This window comes from Lactuca serriola, chromosome 4 (assembly GCF_051521515.1).
Source record: "Lactuca serriola cultivar US96UC23 chromosome 4, Lser_US96UC23_V15, whole genome shotgun sequence".
In the NCBI taxonomy this organism is placed as follows: Eukaryota; Viridiplantae; Streptophyta; class Magnoliopsida; order Asterales; family Asteraceae; genus Lactuca; species Lactuca serriola.
The window spans coordinates 278,518,197-278,531,641 of record NC_136411.1 but is presented as its reverse complement, the minus strand read 5'-3'; the positions used below and the strand labels follow the sequence as shown (position 1 = coordinate 278,531,641).

The following is a 13,445-nucleotide window of genomic DNA, read 5'->3' as shown; positions in this document are numbered from 1 at the left end:
ATATATATATATATATATATATATATATATATATATATATATATATATAACATTTATTTGTAAGGATATAAAACTAATATATTTATATGAATATATTTGTATATTTTTTTAAAATATTTAACCTTAGTAAAAAAAAAAAAAAAACAAAGCTACTGTTTTAGTTATTATTACTTTTTTGAATTTTTTTTTGTCGGTACGGAGATTTATGTAGCAAAAGAGGTGTAACAGTGTTCGGTTCATTTTCTTTTTCAGCTCTGAAAATTTCAAAGTTGAACAAATTTGGAGGGATAAACCAAGGGCGGCAAACCAGTGCTATAGCCGGCCCCCTCTCCGTCAATCGCCACCTCCGCCCTATCAATGTCCTTCACTTCCAGATCTTCAAGGTCCTCCATCTCGCCTTTCAGGTCGAGAAAGTCATCGGAACCACCTGCCAAAGGCACCACTGCTCGCCCCACCAAGCCTCACTCACCGAAGCCACCTATTTCTCCGTCGACTCCCTCGATTTCCTCAACCAAACTCTCTGAACGTCCCATTTCGGCCAAAATCAAAGAAAATGTGACTGTCACCGTGAGGCTTCGGCCCCTAAAGTACGCTCATTTCATCCGTGTCGCTTGAAGTAATAATGAATTCGTTTTCTTCACTTAAAATTGTTGGTTTTGTTTACAGTTCAAGGGAAATCAGCAAAGGGGATGAGATAGCATGGTTTGCTGATGGAGATTATTCACTACAGAATGAGTTCAATCCCGCCCTTGCTTACGGCTTCGGTCAGTTTCGATAATCTCTATTTCAGTTTCAACTAAAGGTCTTATATGCTTCAATTGCTTTTATTTCAAAAACATCGAAACACCACAAATCTCCTTTTGGACGTCACACAGAAACGTAAATGTTTCTATGCCACTGATATACATTTTAATTGTGATCGGACGAAGATAAAACAACTTTTAAAATAAGCGACAAAAGATCCAACCAACAACTCAATCTATATCAGTTATACACGTATTTTGTTGAAATAGTGTGATTAGTGCAAAACTTTCAACTAACCTTTTAGAAGCAAGCTACTTCCCTTGCAATAATGGATCAGTTGTCTTCATGAGACCAACTCAAAATTTGAAAGGGATGTTGGGAAGTGGGATGGGATCTTAAGAACTAAAGCTGCAACTTTCTATGCATTTCATGAATGATTAATGAGAATACTCTTAATCAACTATATTCAAAACATTATTCTACAAGCAATAGCTTCAATGTTTTTTATTTCTCTCTTGATTTTTCATTCAATATCACACTCATATTGCAGACAGAGTGTTTGGACCAGCAACAACTACGCGCCAAGTTTATGATGTTGCAGCCCATCATGTGGTCAATGGTGCTATGGAAGGAATTAATGGTAATTGCTCCTTTTCTTTTCTTGAAATATTCCAAATGAAACATATGTTTTAAGTTAACATATAGAAGCTAGAAGTTTCATGCATTATCTTTCTCAAACATGCTCAAAGAAACAAAAATCTCATAACACTTGATAATTATTTTTTTGTGTCCTTTATCATTTTATGAGCCATTGGAAGCTTGGAGCATACAATTTCTCAAAAAACTGAAGCTTACAGATTTGCTGAATCTAAGATGTCATAAATTGGAATTGTTTCGTTTCCTTAAAGAAAGCTTAATACTTTTTTATGGCATATGAAACACCAATTCATCATGAAGAACTTCTTAACTGTTTTAAGTGTAATCATTTTCATATAATCGGCTAGTAGCTCTTCTCTTCTCTTCTCTCTCTCTCTCTCTCTCAGTTATAGAGAAGATATTTTATTGCTTCATTCACATACAATCTATTGACCATGGTAAAAAGTAATGAGTGTCTACTTGGATATTGGAATACCTGCATATTTTCAATGTAGTTGTTTACATTTGTCTTATTATGCAGGCACAGTGTTTGCATATGGTGTGACAAGCAGTGGGAAGACTCATACGATGCATGTATGCTACTGTAGTATAATGCTTTTGTATTTTCTTTCTTTTTGATTTGTCAAAATACAAGGAGAGAAATTGATGTTATTACACCATTTTATAAGATAAATGATAATTAGTTGATGCTGCTTATCATGTTTGGCCAAAATTTAGATATAACTTGTAGTTGCTAATAAGAATCTATTGCATGTTTAGGGTGAGCAAAAGTCACCTGGTATTATTCCATTGGCTGTGAAGGATGTGTTTGGAATTATACAAGAGGTAAATGCCTCTTCTCCATTAATCATTCTTTATTTATTTATTATTATTTAGACACTTGATTGTAAAATGGGATATGTTTGTTTCATTGATACATTCTAAAATCACTACTGTATCAGACACCTGGAAGGGAGTTCCTACTTCGTGTATCTTATTTGGAGATCTATAATGAGGTACGCATCGTTTTTGTCCCTTAGTTTCCTTGAATTTCATATAACTTTCATTAGTTTAAGACTACAAGTATACACCCATGTTTAAAAAGTTCTTCTAAACATGTAATAGATACTCTCTGTGACCATATAAATTAATATTTTGCAAATGGTAGATGCCTGAAACTTTAATAATGTTAATTAGTTAGTATTGTTTAGCTGCTGCTTATGATGTCATTACACTATGAATCTAATGTGTTTCTTTTCTCTAGGTCATAAATGACTTGCTTAATCCAACAGGACAGAATCTAAGAATACGAGAAGATAACCAGGTTTATATATTGAAATCATTATGCTCTAGCATTATTTTCTTCATCAGCTCTCTGTTTTTTTTAATGTCACAAACTAGTAAAACACTTGTTTAAATTTCTGAAATTAAAAGGGAACTTATGTTGAGGGAATCAAGGAGGAAGTTGTCCTGTCACCTGCTCATGCTCTTTCACTAATAGCATCTGGGGAAGGTATGCTGGTTTGTACTTGTCTCTCTTCATTTAGAAACATTTTTGAAAAGATATTATCTGTAAGCAAGAACACATGGAAATTGTTTCTGTAGTCCTTAAATGCATTTTGTTTTACTGGATATAGATATACTCCACATGATTCTTTCATGTCTATAATTATTCCTCAAGTAAAATAAATGGACTCCATATGTTACTAGCATTTGCTGCACAGAAATTTCTGCTTCTAAAATCTAAATTGTCTATCTACTTGAACTTTTGAATTTTACATACATACAGCATACTTATTATATTTATTGTTATTATTTCTGCAGCGCATAGACATGTGGGATCGAATAACTTCAACTTACTGAGTAGTCGTAGCCATACTATTTTTACCTTGGTAATTATATTTATACTGATGATCTTTCTATCTGTATCTTGTTTTGAATTGTGTGTCTATTTCTGTACCAGATGATTGAAAGCAGTCCATGTGGGGACAATCAGGAAGAGGACGTGACCTTGTCACAACTGGTATGCTATATGATTTATCTTCATTTACTTTGTGAGCGTTGTATTTATATCTATCGACATATGTTGATTTGTTTGATGTGATTCAGTTCACCACCTCTCTATCGTTGTAATTTGTAAATCCAATATTCATTCTCACACTTTTTCTTGTAGCACTTAATTGATCTGGCAGGATCTGAAAGTTCTAAGACAGAGACGACTGGAATGAGGAGAAAAGAGGGCTCATACATAAACAAGAGCTTGCTTACTCTTGGCACAGTAAGAACCTTTTTTTTTCTTTTTCAATTAAGTACTGAATGAATAAACTGCTGTATGGATAAATGAAGTTTGTCTTGACAAAGTGCTGTATGGACAACTGTTCTTTTGGACAGAAATGAGAGCAAATGGCCATTTTACCCTTTTGTCTAGAAGCGATGTGTTACCACTTGTCAATTAGAAGTGTAAATGACAAAAAATAAAATAAAACCGAATAATCAAAATAATAGTGATATAGATGCAATTAAATTTAATAATAACTTAAATCTAAATATAATATTTAATCACAATGTTATTAATAGTTTAAACTTTAAACTGAACATTTAATATGGACAATCACAAAAATGACCAAAATAGTGTGATCCATTTAACATAATGATTAAAGACCAACTCTATGACTCTTTGCACAAATGACCACTGATGTTGAAATTGGTGCAATGCAAATAGCAAAACTGCTTTTTGAATGGTCCCCACCACAAAAAACATTTCAAAGAAAAATCATATTTTAACAAATCACAATATTTGTACGTGTATTTTTGCAATCCTTTTTAAAAACTTTGAAGGTTTATTTTGTGGTGGAGACCATTAAGAAAGCAGTTTTGCAATTCACAGTGAGACCCATTGTGAAATTGGTGATCATTTTGTGCAACAAGTAAAAAATTGGTTGTTATTTATGTTAAATTGATCATACTATTATGGTCATTTTTGTGATTATCCGTATTTAATAAGTTAAAATACAAATCTTAAAAATGCCAACATTTGGCTTTTTATAGATTTTATACAAAACCTTATTAATGATTAACTGAGTAGATTTGCTGAAGTTTGTACTTTGTGATGGGATTAATACTGTTAAGTGTTATTCTTCCAGTTTTATTTTCCTTGTGAGAAATCACTGGTTGTGGACTTGTAATATATTCCATTCCAGGTGATATCCAAACTTACAGATGGTAAGGCTGCTCACATTCCTTATCGAGATTCAAAGCTTACACGTCTCTTGCAATCTTCCCTTAGTGGTCATGGACGAGTTTCTGTAAGTTCAAATCTTTTCTTCTTATTGGCTATTGCTTTCAATTTCATCAACAATGTTTCTTACAAAACAGTCCCTGGATATATGCTCAAGTTACAGTTCTTTTTGTCCTTCTAATCTTTTTAACATCTTTCTATCAGCTTATATGCACTGTAACGCCTTCCTCAAGCAATACAGAGGAAACACATAATACCCTCAAGTTTGCACATCGTAGTAAGCATGTGGAAATAAAGGCTTCTCAGAATAAGGTGATACTAACTGGGCAATCTTTTCTTTCATTGGAAATTTTCTGTCCTTACCTGCTGATATATGTTTGATCTTTAGATTATTGATGAGAAGTCACTTATCAAGAAGTATCAGAAGGAAATTTCCAGTTTGAAAGAAGAGCTTCAGCAATTAAAACGTGGTATGGGCATGGCACCAAACCAGGAGGATCTGGTTAATATGAAACTTCAGGTTTGTTAGTAGTACTAGAAGTTACAAGTTTTACTTTTTCCAAAATGATATTAGAGAAATGGAAATTTAATTTACCATGTGATGTGATGTGGCAGTTGGAAGCTGGACAGGTAAAATTACAGTCAAGATTGGAGGAGGAAGAACAGGCGAAAGCGGCTTTGATGGGAAGGATTCAAAGATTGACAAAATTGATTTTGGTGTCCACCAAAAACACAATGGCACCAAATCTACCTGGAAATTCAGACCACCGAAGGAGGCATTCTTTTGGTGAAGATGAAGTATGTAACAGCATGAAATAGCAACATACTTTGCTTTGTATTTAGATAACATTGTTATAATTAATTGTCTAGATTTTTAAAGTACAATGCTGTAATGGGAAAGTGGGATGCTAATATACATATCAGAGAAAGTACATTGTGTTCAAATATCACTTATTTGTTATGGGCTTACATCTCCAGCATCTATTAATATTTTGCACTTGTTTACAGCTAGTATACTTGCCAGAGAAAAAACGGGGAATCTTTATTGATGATGATGCTGGAAGCATTGATTCCGAGTATTCAGGACAGGGGAAGGCTGATCTTGATGAGCTGGTCAAAGATTACAGAAAGAATAGAAGAAGAGGAATGCTTGGATGGTTTAAACTTAAAGTATGCTGTTCTTGTTTCCTACTTCTTTATTTAACTACCAACATAATCTGAAATAATATTCTATATATAATCACTATCAGGTATTTAACTACTTCATTCTGTTTTGGTTGCTTTCTGTGTATTATTGTACTTTCAGTTTTATTTCATTAAGGCATTGCACTTTGAGAATCTACCCAATTAAACCATTGCACTTTCATTTATTTTCTTATTAGGATGTTATACTTTAAAAATTCTACTTAACTATAGCAATGAAAGTTGCTTTGTATTTGGCTGACATTGCTTTAATTGAGTAGCATTTTCAAACTACAGTGTTGTAATCGAAAGAAATGAAAGTATGATGCTACAGTAAAGAATAAACGGAAGTACGTTGCTATTTGTTGCATTTAACCCAATTTTATTAAATGTTTCGACTTACTTTTTTGATCATAGTCAATGGCAGTTTGCTTATGAGGTTAAAAATATGTAGTAATTTTGCTTGTAGTGGTTCCATTTTAAGACTTTGAGTAGAAAATATTGCAACAGCAATGGTAATCTTAATGCAGATTCCTACTGTAATGAAGTATATATTGGATATTCTGAAATCTGATCACTATTATAAATTTGTTGTTATTCTACTTTTTTCTTCAAATTTGTTGTCACTTCTAATATCATGATTTGGAGTGGCATTGATTATATTGGGTTATGTCTTTCTATTACAACCTTGTACTTTGAAAATTCTAAATCATAGCATTATCAAAGCAAATCTCACTGCTATAATTTGGTAGATTTCTTAAAATATAATGTCTTAACAGAACAATTTAAAAGTACAATGCGATAGTTGGGTAGATTTAATCAAAGTGCAATGCCTTAATAAGAAAAAAAACCGAAAGTAAAATGCTGTAATAAAAGGAACTGAAAAAAAATGCTATAATGCACAAGTGAATCAAAGTACATTGCTGTTCCTTGCATTTAACCCACTTATAGAAATAATAAAAATATAATAACTTAGTTATAATTTATGAGTTTTTTTTTTTTTTTGCAGAAACCTGATCATTTGGCTGGCTTATCACCATATACTGATCTTGAAAGCTCTGCAAGTGGTTCACCTGCATCCTCCAGATCATCAAACACAAGAATCATGCTTAGTGATATGAGGGAAGGAATGAGAAATTCAGTTGGAAGAAGAGGCGATGATGTGGCAGTTGGTGACTCACTTCCACAAAGAACACAAGCAGGTGATTTGTTTAGTGCAACTGTTGGAGGTCGCCATTTACCTCCGGTGAGAGAAATTCTACTGTTTCATGGCCTTATTTGTATTTTTTTCCCCATTAAGTGCTGTATGGATAAAGTGCTTTCAGTGTAAATGATGCTTAAAAAGTATTTGAGTGAGAAAATAAAGGCACATGAGGACAAATTTGAAATAAACCTTCATTCGTTGACTTTCTCTATTAGGTCTTTTTTTTGTGCATTAAGTAAAAAACAAAGTCATTTGTTATTCAACCTCACTTCCACACAAAAGGGTAAAATGGTCATTTACTATTTCAGACGGGAACTACTATTACTGACCAAATGGACCTTCTTCGTGAGCAAGTTAAAATGTTATCTGGTGAGGTGGCACTTTGCACTAGTTCTCTCAAGAGGCTCTCTGAGCAAGCAGCTAATAGACCTGACGACTCGCAACTCCAGGTCAGCTATTTTCCCACACAGTCACAGTGATTATTAATAAAGCTGACCTTCAAAAAATGTGGAATTGATGGTTGGATTATTATTTTGATTAGGAACAAATGAAAAACTTGAAATATGAGATTAGAGGGAAGAAATTTCAGATGCATCTACTGGAGCAACGGATGATCAGTTCAGTTGAGATGAACACACATAATTTAAATAGCTTTGAGATATCTCAGGTAATATGTGACTCTACATAGCATTTATGATTATATATGGCTATTAACTTTTTTGTTATTTCTCCTTAATATATATCCTTATACGGATTTATTGTCTCAATGTGCATATATATGTGTCTATTTAGGTTCCCTCCGAGCTTGTTACTCAACTAAATGAAAAAATATTCGAACTTGAGGTATTTTTTACTCTATGCACTTGATTAAATTCTTGATAACATGGTGCTAACAGAATAGCTCTTTATTTTATGTCTGGAAAAGATAAAAACAGCAGATAACAGGATTCTTCAGGAGCAGCTACAAGTGAAGGTAGTAGTGTACTAAAAATGCAAGAAACACCAACGTACTTTCGTTAATGCGTGTATTATAGCATCCTACTTTCATTTCTTACTGTTACAATGAGAAAAAAATTAAAGTACAATGCCTTAATTAGAAAAAAAAATTGAAAGTATATCGCTGTAATAAAACGGAAAGGAAAGTAGGATGCTATAGTAAAGAAAATAAGTGAAAGTATTTCTTGCAATTAATCATTTGCAGAAATATTGTATTGTATTGTATCACTATCACCTTCATTGTTAAAATAGTTTTTGGGCTCTAACAAACAAGTACTGCTGTTAAGGTATCTGAGAATGCTGAAATGCAACAAACCATTCTTTTGCTAAGGCAACAGCTGGAGTCTGTGATGTCAGATAACATTTCGAGTCCTCAACAACAAAGTACAGATAGCAGAAGTGTCACACTTGATCCATGTTCTCAAGAGTCATTTCAAATGAAAAACAGTGGACGAGATTGGGTTCACCAAAATGAAGAAAAATACATGAATGAAAGTACACCAACTAGTGTTATGAGTTTAAACAAAGTATTCTCCCAAGATGAATTCATACAAGGCAGTAGTAGTGATGTATCTTTGAATTCTCAGCTTCTTATTCAGGTTTGACTAAATACGTACTGTTATTATTCTTTATTACTTGAAAGTATGTTGCAATAATGGGTAAAAAAATAAAGTACATTGTCAATTTATCATGGTCCAGGCTGCAGAAATTGAGACATTGAAGAAAGAGAAAGTGCAAATGAGTGAAGAAAAGGATGGGCTTATGATTTGCAGCCAAAAACTAGCAGATGAAGGTTCATATGCAAAAGAGCTGGCTGCAGCTGCAGCTGTTGAGCTCAGAAACTTAGCTGCAGAAGTAACAAAACTTTCCTACCAAAATGCCAAACTCAATGCTGACCTGGCAGCAACAAAAGAGGCCTTATCTCAAAGATCCACGTCATTTCATTCACGAAAAAATATCGATACGTGTGTGAGAAAACCTGAAGAAGGTAATGGTAATGGTAATGGTATGCTTATAGAGGAGTTGCAACAAGAGCTTAATGCAAGACACCAAAGAGAAGCTTCTTTGATTGGTGCACTTTCTGAAAGAGATAAGTTAGAAATTGAGCTGAGAAAGAGACTAGATGCTGCAAAGCGACATGAGGAAGATTTGGAAACCGAGCTTGCTAAAATGTGGGGACTTGTTGCAAATTTACAAAAGTCTCATACTTGTGAGCCCAAGGACATCTTGTCTAAAAACAACAAAGTTATTGAAGATAATGTATTTTCTGGTCTTGATGAGACAAGGTCACTGGATCTGGATGAATTAAGAGTTTTGTATCATAAAGAAACACAAAGGTGCCGGGAACTCGACACTTATGTTTCAAGATTGAAGGTACATACATTTACCTTTTTCTTTTTCCCTTCAGATAATGCAGTTTTCTTACATTAACTTAATATTTTTTTCATTTCAGGGTGATGATATTGCTGGTTTGGACATTACTTCACTGGAGGAGCTACAAAACTTACATGTTGAGGCAATAACCAAAATCTGCCATGCAAAGGTAACACACACACTTGAATTTAAGCAATGTCTTTTAAAGGAAATAAATCCCAATTGAACATTTCTTTTTAATGCTAAATTGTGATTAGTTTTTTTGGTTGTCAACGAAGCAGGCATTGTATCGGTGATTTGATGATGCTACATTCAGTTGGAGGAATTACAAATATAAAGAAAAAATGATAATGCGGGATTTGATTTAGATGTCTGTATTTCCTCAAAATTTCCATGTACTCAGTCAGAGAATGTACATTTGCCAGTACTAAAAAGTTACATCTTGTAACAACTAAACAAACATTATGTATTTACTGGCTAAATATATATAATATATATATAACATATATAATAATTGCAATTGGGTCCGGAATCTGGAAGCTCTCTTTATTTATGAACCAAACCAACTAACTAGGTGTCATGTCAGTTTGCAGTACAATAGGGTGGTAAAATGCCCAAGTTGGACCCATAGGGCTTGCAAAGGCTTGCACTATCTGGTTCTCCATCACCATCATCATCATCATCATCATCCATGCTGTTAATAAACAAGAAAAAGTTCCTGTTTTAACAATTATTTTCCTCTATTATTATTATTTATTTTCTTTTATAAAGAAATTATTATAAGAGAAGGAGTCAGGACTTTGGGAGCCTGTTGCAGTTTGCAGGTGTCCATCCGATCTGCTGTTTCTCGTTGTCATAAATGATGATTTTGTCTTGAAATGATATGTCTGCAAATACCAAGTAAGCAAACTTTGTAATTCATAATCTACACAGGATTTAAAATAAGTTGACTTATCTTTTAAGGCTTACCTCCAATTACATTAATGTTTTCCAGGCCAACTTCTGAACCGTTTAAAATTCCAAAGCAGGCGTTTCCGTTTTTCTGGAACAAGGTATGCAAATGTTAAAACTTAAAACTATATTCTGAAATGAAATTGTAGACTTCACATCACTTACACTGATGATGAGATATGATTCAGGGTTCAACTGGAACTTTGACTTTTTAAACTTCAAAATTATTGGCTCAAATAAGTTTTTGACATCATAAATTGACTTGAAGGGTTTTGACCCTTTCCAACATACTGGGAGGCTTTTATCTTCATTTGTTATATAAACCTTCTTTCCTTTCATATCGTTCATAAGCTGCAGTGCACCCATAGGTTTTGATATTAGACCCCAACATCACAAAATGGTAAAAACAACCTAATCTCTAGGGATGACAAGGACATTCACGTCTTTTGCACAGACAATGGATTGAAAACAAAATTTTGTTGTCTGTTAAAAAGAAGTCAAGAATATTTTTCCCTCACCATGGAATATAGAGCTTTATAAGCTTCTCCACTAAAGTAAGTGTAGGTACTTCCACTATCAAACACTATAGGAAGACCTTTCATCCTAGTTGTTTTTCCACCCAAAAAAAGCTCAGCAGTTCCCAAAGAGTAGTGTTTTCTGAAAAAATAAAAAATGGTGAAAGTTAAGTGTAATATGCAGAAGAATGAATGATGCGATGCCAAATACTTTAAAAGTAGTTAGTTAGTTACTTACTCAATTTCGGTTGTGGACATGGGTGTCCAAACAACCCCTGAAGAAGGGACAAGTTGATCACCAAAAAAAAGATATCCTCCTCCTTTTGCACTAAGACAATGACCCACAACACTTCTTGTAACACCGAGTTCCCTGAGTTGATGTAAGATGCTTGCTTTGCCTAAACCCAAACCAAGGATTCCGTCCGTGTAAGGCGGATTCATCGAGGCCGGAACTTCCTGATTGTAACCGCATCTGAAACATAAAACTACAAAGTCATTAAAAATTGGAATTTTTGTTCCATTATGCATGCCAAACACAGTACAAGTAGAATTTATTATGTCTTGTAACAAACAAGGTGAAAAGTCTGACCCGAATGCTAGAACGGATTTGGCTACGGTTCCATTGATGTATTGTAAGGAAAAGGAGTCTTTAACCAACACACCAATAGACGATCCATCATCCGCGTATTGAACGGTGTAGTCACACTGCTCTTTAGGAGATTGACATTGGTGTGTTTCCGGCCAATGAACAGATTCGCAAAGTGGATCCATACATTCCACGAGTTCCTTGTTAGGCTTATAAGGCTTGTGAGGTGCCTACACAACCAACAACCAAATATTAATACAGAAAAACATAACTTTTTTTTTTTTTTTTTTTTATCATTTTATTAAGGGAAGAGTTACTTACCGGGGTGCATTTGGTGCAAGGTGCATCACATTGAAGCCAAGTCAGATCACTGCCTGTGTCTATATCTAAAAAATATGATTTTGGTGGATTTCCTATGCTCAATGTCGCATGATAGTATCTGCATACAAACATTTTATTTAAAATAATAACCTACCAAAGCCTAAACCCATAATATGTAAAGGTAAAATGCAATAAAAGTTATTTCTTGTATTTAACCCTAGAATTATAAACTAACTTTCACCTCTCTTTTTATTTCTCGAAACTCAAAATGCTTGGGGAGAACTATTCTATATTTTCCTACTTTTGAGTTCAATAATACTTTTTTTTTCTTAACAGAACATCATACTTTATAGGTCTACCTAATTATGGCAGCATTATAATTTCAATTCTTTTTCAACTGTAATATTATCTTTAAAAAAATACTCGATTACAACACTTAAAATCAATGCTATTGCTATAGATATATTAAATAAACTAATTGTTATTTCTTGTATTTAACCCTAGAATCATAAAAAAAAAAGTGCAACTGATTTGTAAGTCCTCACAGAAACCTCATTTTGAAGTCAGGAAAGGTATGCTTGTATGTATATAAATAGGAAAAAGATGCATTCGTCAAGCACGAATGCTTGAAGTATATGAAAGATGAAAAGTGGGTAAGAAATTAATATTAACATTTAAGCAGGAGAAGTGTTTAAAAGGGTAATAAAGGAAAAAAAAAGGAAAAAAGTGACATGGTGTAAAGGTACTAAAAGTTCAATTATTAAACAAACCGAGAGAAATTCATAACACATGTAACAGAGGAACATCAATTGATGAAAACATACATTCCACAAGCTTCGTAAATCGTAATCAATCCCACAATGAATTTGCATAAACAGATTTGAACTAAAATCAATAATCTATAGAAATTAAAATGAAGAAAATAGGTGTGAGGTATGCGTACCCGGTAGGATAAACATTTCCGGTGACTGGAAGGACGACGGAGGAGGTGTGATCCCCGGGCGGAGTGGCTGCTGAATAGCATCCTTGGAATGGTGCATAGAAGAGAGGTAAGACGCAGAAGAAGAGGGTTGTGATGAAGTTCATTGTTGAATGTGATTAGCCAATCGAATTTCGATCAGACGACGGGATGGAAGACAAATATTGACGAGAGTGGAGAGAGGAGTTGGACTTGGACTTGTTCTGCTTGCTTCCTCTCTACGTGTCTGTGGACACTGGAGTGGAGTCTGGACACACTTGCTTCCTGGAACCTCCTTTATTTCCACCTAAACGCGCTAATTTATTACATACCACATACGGAAATCCTATTGCATACAAATATATAACATTTCACATTTAAAATAAATAAATAAATAGAAAATAATAAATTAACTAGAGAGTACATTATGTTTTGTACGCTAATCTATTAATCAACTACTAATAACAATGCAATCGTGACCATAAAATTTAAATTGGTTCGTTTTAAAATATTTAATGGATTGCAAAACAAACTATTATTTCGCAACTTGTATATCGAAACTCTAAATTTTTAGAAATCATTGACAAGTAATTTGTCACTTTGTTTTTTAGAAAGCATTGACAAGTAGTTCTGTCATATTGTGTACTCCAATTTCGAAATTATTATATGTCGTGTAATTGTGATTCTTTTTTGCTGTATATTTTCTAGTTTTATATCTTCGTCTTCAATATCTTCGGACG

The 13,445-nt window shown here is 33.6% G+C and overlaps 2 protein-coding genes across 3 annotated transcripts; one reads left to right on the top strand and one right to left on the bottom strand.

The window, feature by feature from the left end:
• Window positions 1-253: 253 nt before the first annotated feature.
• Window positions 254-9,894, top strand: LOC145097062 (P-loop containing nucleoside triphosphate hydrolases superfamily protein). Its single transcript, XM_079034552.1, has 25 exons — window positions 254-587; window positions 667-764; window positions 1,295-1,384; window positions 1,922-1,974; window positions 2,161-2,226; window positions 2,343-2,396; window positions 2,645-2,704; window positions 2,815-2,893; window positions 3,205-3,272; window positions 3,344-3,403; window positions 3,554-3,658; window positions 4,581-4,685; window positions 4,823-4,930; window positions 5,007-5,138; window positions 5,234-5,416; window positions 5,627-5,788; window positions 6,810-7,046; window positions 7,313-7,453; window positions 7,546-7,671; window positions 7,797-7,847; window positions 7,930-7,977; window positions 8,288-8,599; window positions 8,700-9,374; window positions 9,454-9,543; window positions 9,656-9,894. The coding sequence occupies exons 1-25, from the start codon at window positions 358-360 to the stop codon at window positions 9,668-9,670; spliced, it is 3,348 nt and encodes a 1,115-aa protein (XP_078890678.1). The 5' UTR covers window positions 254-357; the 3' UTR covers window positions 9,671-9,894.
• LOC145097063 (aspartic proteinase Asp1-like) lies at window positions 9,748-13,016 on the bottom strand. Of its 2 annotated transcripts, none has more exons than XM_079034553.1 (9): window positions 12,691-13,016; window positions 11,748-11,865; window positions 11,430-11,656; window positions 11,079-11,312; window positions 10,844-10,982; window positions 10,491-10,676; window positions 10,344-10,416; window positions 10,174-10,261; window positions 9,748-10,092 (listed from the first exon to the last, which is right to left on the bottom strand). In XM_079034553.1, the coding sequence occupies exons 1-9, from the start codon at window positions 12,831-12,833 to the stop codon at window positions 9,957-9,959; spliced, it is 1,344 nt and encodes a 447-aa protein (XP_078890679.1). In that variant the 5' UTR covers window positions 12,834-13,016; the 3' UTR covers window positions 9,748-9,956. The 2 variants fall into 2 exon arrangements, with proteins under 2 accessions (XP_078890679.1, XP_078890680.1); XM_079034554.1 differs by having other exon boundaries at window positions 9,748-10,068; window positions 12,691-13,015.
• Between the last annotated feature and the right edge of the window lie 429 nt (window positions 13,017-13,445).